At 38.2% G+C, this 7,545-nt stretch overlaps 1 protein-coding gene across 1 annotated transcript in view; it reads left to right on the top strand.

Annotated features, from left to right (window-relative positions):
* Positions 1-7,545, top strand: part of LOC102866193 (ankyrin repeat domain-containing protein 26-like) — a 188,640-nt gene that overhangs the window by 7,201 nt on the left and 173,894 nt on the right. The window contains exons 3-4 of the mRNA XM_006887109.1: positions 623-796; positions 6,428-6,534. Coding sequence (XP_006887171.1) covers positions 623-796; positions 6,428-6,534 — 281 coding nt within the window. The remainder of the gene's footprint in view (positions 1-622; positions 797-6,427; positions 6,535-7,545) is intronic.

Here is a 7,545-nt window from a genome sequence, read left to right as displayed (position 1 = left end):
TGAGGCTCAATGTCAAGAAGACAAAGATTCTCACCACTAGACCAATTGACAGCATCAGGATGGATGGTGAAGAGATTGAGATTGTTCACAGCTTTAGTTTGCTTGGCTCCACAATCAACTCAAAGGTACATGGTTCAAATCCACCAGCTGTTCCACAAGAAAAAGATGGGCAATCTCTTCTGCTATTTACTGCTTCTGAAAACCCACTGGATGGTCAGCTATGTATCAGTTCTGCTTCAAGAGCAGTATGACTTTAACACATCTGTTTATTCATTCTTTAGTTGATGGTCATTTGAATTGTTTTTACCTTTTAAATGTTATGAATAGTGCTGTAATGAATAACAATGTACAAATATTTGTTTGAGTTCTTGCTTTTAAGTCCTTTGAATATACAACCCATTGAAATATCTAGGTCATAGCCATTTCTGCTTAACTTTGTTAGTTTTCTACAGTGGCAGCCCTATTTTAAGTGCCTACCAGCAAATGTATGAAAGTTTCAATTATTCTATATTCTTGCCAATATTTTTTTGCTTGTCTTTTTTTTTTTTTAATTAGAGCTATTGGTTTGGTGTGTGAGATGTTTGCTTCTAACTCCTAGGCTTAAACCCTCTTTCTCTGACAGGCTGTGCAATACCAGAGAGAGGAATGTGTAAACCTTCTCCTAGAGCATGGTGCTAATCCGAATCTTAAGGATGTCAATGGCAATACAGCTCTCCATTATGCTGTCTGTGGTGAAAATCTGTCAATTGTGCAAAGTTTGATGAATTGCAATGCATATATCGAAGCAAAGAACCAGGTATTGTTAAGACAATTATATTTACAAAATACTTTTACCACATTTTAAAAATACTGATATAAATAGGCTTAATTTCACATGTTTGAAAGGCCAGGCATTCTCTGAATGAAAAGATTTTTAAATGTTCAAGATTTCTCTGTAATGGTACTTCTAAAAGAAACATTAGAGGGTTGCTGCTGTCTTTTATGTATTTATGACAAATATTCATCAAAACGTTGACTCTAATTGTTAAAAGTAAAGCTTTTCCCAAATGTATTTATATATGCCTTGTTGTTGCTATGTGTTGTTGAGTTGACCACAATTTATAATGACCTTCTGCACAATAGCTCTGAACCCTGTTCTACCCTGGACCAACCTCACTGTCTTTGACACACATACCCCACATTACCCCAATTACTGTGTCAATCCATCTCATAGAAGGTCTTCCTCTTTTACACTGTCCCTCCACCCTTCTGACTGTGATGTCTTTGAGGTCTGGTCCCTCTTGGCAACATGCCCAAAGTATGTGAGACAGAACCTCAAAATCTTTGCCTCTAAGGAGTAGCATCACCCTCTCCAGGACATACCTGTTAGTTCTCTTGGCAGCATGTTCAATACTCTTCTCCTCTCCAAACCCCAAACCCAGTGCCATCAAGTTGATTCTGACTCATGATGGCCTTTCATCACATTTCCAAGACTGTGAATCCTTATCGAAGGGAGATTCTTCTGTGGACTGACGGGCAGATCCAAATTGTTCACCTTCTGGTCAGCACCTCTGCACATGCTATCAGGGCTCCATATTTGCTTTATCCTGATAAAGATGATATTCAGAAGCAAATTTATTTGTCAATTTAGGAGTCTGATTTAGGAGTATCAACTCTAGAGAAAGGCTTTATCTGTTAGTTTGTAGTTTAGACAGAAAATCCTTGTCTCTTTTCAGCATCCCTGAACCTAGTGTTCCTTGAATATCTCCAAGTGTCTTGACATTAATCTCCGCCCATAGGTCTGGGGAATTCACAACACAGGGAGCGTGGTCCAAAGGACCTGTTCAGCTCCTGGCTTCTCTTTCTTGATGGTTGTCAGGTCAGTCCTGTGCTTGCTTCATACTCCTTTTATCTCTTATCATGCCACAGCATAGAGGAAACTAGCCTTACATCAAATCAAGGCCATTATTTGAGTTAGGGTAATGCTTCCCATACTAATAATCTTATTTCTGATAGCTGTTCACATCAGATCAGATCACAAGACTGACTGGGTCACAGTATAACTGCTAAACACATGATTACAGTAACTAAGAAGCCACAGAGAGTTAACATGACATGTATTTCATTTATTTTGTGGCACACACAACTTAATTCATATCTAGAGAGCAGAAAATGGGACATGAGAGCACAGGGCCATGAGTGTCTCTCTGAAAGAGCCAGAGGGAGTGAGAATAGCACAACCTCTCACCACCCCAGAGAAGAAAGAGATAAAGAGCTTGTAGCCCAGTCCTATAGTGCCTCTATTGCCAGAATAGCAGCAAGAGGTTAATTTGTTTATTGTTGACTCATAGACTGTGGGACCAAGAGTGGTTTTATTAGGGAAGTTAGTTGAAGAGTGGAGGAGACAAAGAATATCTTCCAATACAAGTCCGGGTTTTAGCCTAGCAGTTTCTCAGTCCAGGCTCTGCTTTCACTTTAGCAGTCAGTTTTTCCTTTCATTATCTCGAAGAACAGCAAAACCTTTAACTGTGGCCTTTTCTCAGGGACCCTCTGATTATACCTTGCCCCAGTTTCTCCACAGCAGTGCTACAGTCTCTCCACCACCATCACCAGGATCTCTCCATCAGGGTCTCACTCTCATCAGGGTCTCACTCTTACCGGGGTCTTAATCTCACCAGTTATGGAGTTTGTCTTTCAATATGACTTTTTAGCATTATTTGAATGTGAATTACTCACCATGTGGATGGATGAGACTATGTGAATGGAGCATGTTGGCCTATCCATAAAAGGACTGAATATCAACAATTCCACAAGAGGACTGGCCAGTCTCAACAATCTCCAAGGGGATGGTCTAGTCTTCACCAATAACTTGAACAGCTCTAGCTTCTAAGATGGTATCTTCCCCTGCAAATGAAATGAAAAGAGCCCTTGCCCCACCTTGGTGAAAATATAGAACACACATCAAGACAAAAGCAGTAGCCATGGCTGAGCTAGAGATCTGACCTGAGATGGTAATGTGAGATGAGACCTTAGGAGGATGGGGAAGCCAATAGTGACAGGACTGAGAATTTTTTGGACATCTGGGTGGGAAACCAATATTTGTAGGACTGAAAATTTGCTGGACAATTGAAGGGAGGTGGTAAGTGCCAATATTGGCAGGAGTAAGAGCTCAGGAACCACTAGCCTGAAGGTGCAAGGCTCAAGGCTGAGGTGCCTGCATGCACATTTTAGGATCTATGTTGTATTCGTTATTAATCTGAATTCTAACCTTTTGACTTCCTTAATATGCTTCTGAGTAGTCTGTGAGCTATCACCTCAAATAATGGACCCCATAAAGCAATAAGATTTTTCTTGAGATGAATGAAAAGAGGTATGGTAGCATGTGGGACATTTCTGACCTTATTGGAATTGGTTTTACTTTATTGATGCTGTGGACAGGGACATTTCCCCTTTGTCAAATTGATAAAGGTCAGACATAGTCATCTCCATGTGGCTCTTGCTATATTTACACCAGGCTCTCACTCTCATCAAGGTCCTGCTCCAGTCTCTGTCAAGTTTTGCTGCTCAATGTGGGAAGCACTCTCTCTCTCGTATCCTAGTCCCACAGCTTTTGATAATTTGCAAGAGATTATGTTTCTGCAGTTAAGGTAGCTGGAGACTAGGAGAGGCTAATGTAATGGCTAGAAAAGCTAACTTTTAAGCTAACACAACAATTTATGACACTGTTCGGCTGTTGTTTTTTAACCTATATAATAAAAATGTAAAACAATACAGGAAAACTTAATTTGCTTTTAACATATGTTTCTGGATTCATAATCCATTCTGCTAAGATTAGCAGCACACCAGTTATAAGAAGTACTAAGTCAATATTGTCCCAAATATTTTCTTTTCTTCATAGCTTCATGATTTCCAATATTAACAGTCCCCTCTTTTGTTCAGCTCCCTCACTAGTCTATGTCCCTTGAGTTTGGGGGTTTTACCTGGTAGGTCTACCAGAGACACAGATCACCTGGAGAATGACCCACATGACTGTAGATATGCAGGCCCATTTTGCAGAGACTAATGAGCATTGTAAACTATCAATTTCGGTGTAGCTGGAAAGACAGGCAACCCAAAAAGAGAGATAGCACTTAGGTGCAATGAGCTTATATAAGCCTCTAGTAAAGTGGGGCTTGTATCCCACCCTAACCCTCTCTCTTTATTACAATAAATATTTCAACAGAAAATAGACAGTTACTCATTGGCTAGGAAAAAATTTTAATTATAAACATTTGACACCACACAGCTTAATAAAAATTAAAACAATAAATATTTTATAATAGATTTTGTTGTTCTATTAATGGAGTAATAATGTACTTATGTCTAGTTTAATTTTAAAAAATGTGATGCATATGATAGTAATTTTTCTGGGAGTCCAAGAATTTAAAAGGGAAAAAAGACTAATGAAGTAGGAGTGAACAATCAGAATTATGCAGGTTACCTGGTAGAGTCCATGAACGCCAGAATCCACTAAGGAGTATGTGACAACTCACCTGCCAAAGCAACTAGCCCTGAAAATGGATGGAGATGGAACATGGGGCCCATATCCAGCTGTTGCCGGCAGTCAGGATGCACAAGAGGGTGGGGAAATGAGAGTAGGAGAGGAGGCTAAAAAGAAAAGGGAAAAAAATTTACATTTTAGTTTTAAATTTTATAATTGATGAGATATGAAGCTTTGTGTTGTGTTGTTTCTTTTTTTCTTCCTTCTAATTCTCTAACATCCTCTCTAATTCTGAGAATAAATCTTGTTTCAGGAAAGAATGAGTCAGTTGTTTTGCCTAAAGTGAAGGAAGACCCTGAGCGAACAAGATTGGCCATGAACAGTAGTGACATACAGGGTCATGCTGGACATACATAACAAACCCTTTGGGATAGATAGCTAGGGCAAAAGTAACTCCTTATAGTTAAGGGAAAATCTCTCAAGCTCTATTCCAAACAACTAAAGCAAAAAGTCACATACAGGAACTCATTTTACCATACTTCTCTTTTCTACCTTGATGACTGTTAAGTTAAATGTCTATTAGCAACATCTATTGGCTTATAGAATCACACTTTTAAACCTCTTGATCACAGTCAAACTTTACAAATTTGCATATGGGTATTTATTAGATAAGAGGCTGGCTCCTTAAATAATTTTAATCTCTTCGTTTTCATCGAGTCAATAAATGTTTATGACAAGCAGGGTTCTACTTATGGAATCATAGCAAAACATGGACTGTTTTTCTTTTAGTGGGAGCAGTGTTATAGAATATCTATCTCAGTATGCTTGCTAAATTCTCAGAACATTGGCATAATTAGGATGGTAGTTTTAAAAATTATGAACATGAAGTTAGTAATAAATAATTGAACAATTTTCTTATTCAATTTTAGCTATTCTATAAGTTATATCTTTGATTAATAATTAGGGAGAATTAAATACAAACAGGTAGTACAATGTTAGAAATATTCTTAGAATTATGAATCTTAACAGTTTCCATTGGCTATCTGAAGTGAAGGGAGTAAGTAGTAAATCAGCTGGATTATATATTCCCTAGATATGGGTGGTGGAAAGGGAAAATTCGATCCTTTAGATCATGAGAAATAATGGCTAAAAAGAGCAAGAGGGTGGGCTCCATTGTTAGCCTAAAAGTTGCCTTTTTTTAACCACTGCAATTAGCCCCCTCTGATCTCGAGCTAACTGCAGACACATGATCTTACAAATTATAAACTGCTGTGAGACTGGGATACAAGATAGTCTTGTTTCCCACCCTGAGCAGCAAAACATGTGACAGCAAGACTTGAGACAAGCAAGACTTGAGGGAGACTGGAGCAAGTCTCTGGTGAATTGAGACCCTGGTGGTGATGGTGGGCATACTGTGTAACATTGCTGTGGAGAAATTGTGTTAAGGTGTGACCTGAGGCTTCTTGCATTTGTGCTACCCACAGTTAAAGGTTTTGCTGTTCTTGCCGATTCTTGACCCTCAACTAGGTAGTTCGAAATGGTGATTACTGCAGTGGGCTCTAATGTGTCAGAAGTGTAAGGATGGCACAGGATAGAACGGAGTTCAGATCTTGTGTTCATGGTTTTTCTATGAGTCTTGTACTCAGTTTTATGGAACCTAACAACAGCAACAGGGAGCAAGAACTAATTCCAATTTACCATGATAAATGCTGTAATAGAAGCAAACATTCTATGAACTAGTAAATGTTTGAAATGAACGTGGAGCTGATTTAGTAAAGAGGTAAAAGGAAGGAGGGGCACACGTTTCAAACAAAGAACAGCACCTGGAAAAACAGTGAGGCGTAAAGGAAGAGACTACTTTTTATTATTATTCTGTAATATATGCTTTTGTTTCTAGCATCTTTTTTTAAGATTTTCTTGCGAAATGTCAAATTTTGTAAATTATTAACTGTTTTTGCTTTTTTACAGGATGATTTAACACCACTTTTATTTGCAATAAGTGAAAATCAACCACAAATGGTGGAATATTTAATACAGAGGAAAGCAAATGTAAATGCAGTTGATAAGGGGAAAAGGTATGGTAGTTATTTTTTTACCTTCCTTTCATTAATTTGAAAATTATTATAAATGTTAACAATCAAGCCTGAAAGATAAAATTAAAAAGAAAATGGATTTCTGACTTTGGATATAGTGACATCAAACAAAATAACATTTTAGATAGAAAGCAGTCTTTCTGATTGGGCAACATGAACAGGCAGCATGAAGAAGTAGGGTCATTTCTTGGTTATATTGTCTGATTTTGTTTACCATTATGCATTAATAATAATGGGTGACTGGAATGTAAAATTGGAAACAGAGAAGAAGTATCAATAGTTGGAAAACATAGGCTTGGTGACAGAAATTAAGTTGGAGATAGAACGATAGAATTTTTCACTATCAATGACTTATTAATTGCAAATATGTTTTATAAGAAACATAAATGCAAGCCATACACATGGATTTCACCTGATGGTATGCATAGGAATAAGATCGGTTACATCTCTTGATAGTATTCATAGGAATAAAGATCAGTTACATCTCTGGAAAGAATCACTGGACAAGCTCACTATCAGCTGTGAAAACCAGGCCAGGTGCTGATTGTGGAACAGACCAGAAACTACTCATATACAAGTTCAAGGTGAAGCTAAGGAAAATTAAATCCACAGGAACCAAAATTTGACCTTGAGTCAATTCCACCTGAATTCCAAAACCATCTCAGGAAGAGGTTTAAGGCCTTGAACACTAATGAGAAAAGACTGGTTGAGCTTTGGGAGGATATCAAGAATATAATGAAGGAAGAATGCAAGAGCTCATTACAGACAGAGGAGGAAGAAAAGACCAAGATGAATGTCAGAAAATACTCTGAATATTGAAGTTGTTGTTGTTGTTGTTGTTATGTGCCATCAAGTCGTTTCCGACTCATAGCGACCCTATGCACAACAGCTCTAAAACCTGCTCTATCCTGCACCAACCGCACTGCCTCTGACACACCCATCCCGATTACCCCAGTCACCGAATCAATCCATCTCATAGAGGGACTTCCCCTC

This window comes from Elephantulus edwardii, unplaced genomic scaffold (genome assembly GCF_000299155.1).
Source record: "Elephantulus edwardii isolate Elephantulus edwardi_28Jun2011 unplaced genomic scaffold, EleEdw1.0 scaffold00054, whole genome shotgun sequence".
Taxonomy (NCBI): domain Eukaryota; kingdom Metazoa; phylum Chordata; class Mammalia; order Macroscelidea; family Macroscelididae; genus Elephantulus; species Elephantulus edwardii.
Note: the sequence above shows the minus strand (reverse complement) of the source record. Positions and strands in the feature narration are given on the sequence as shown.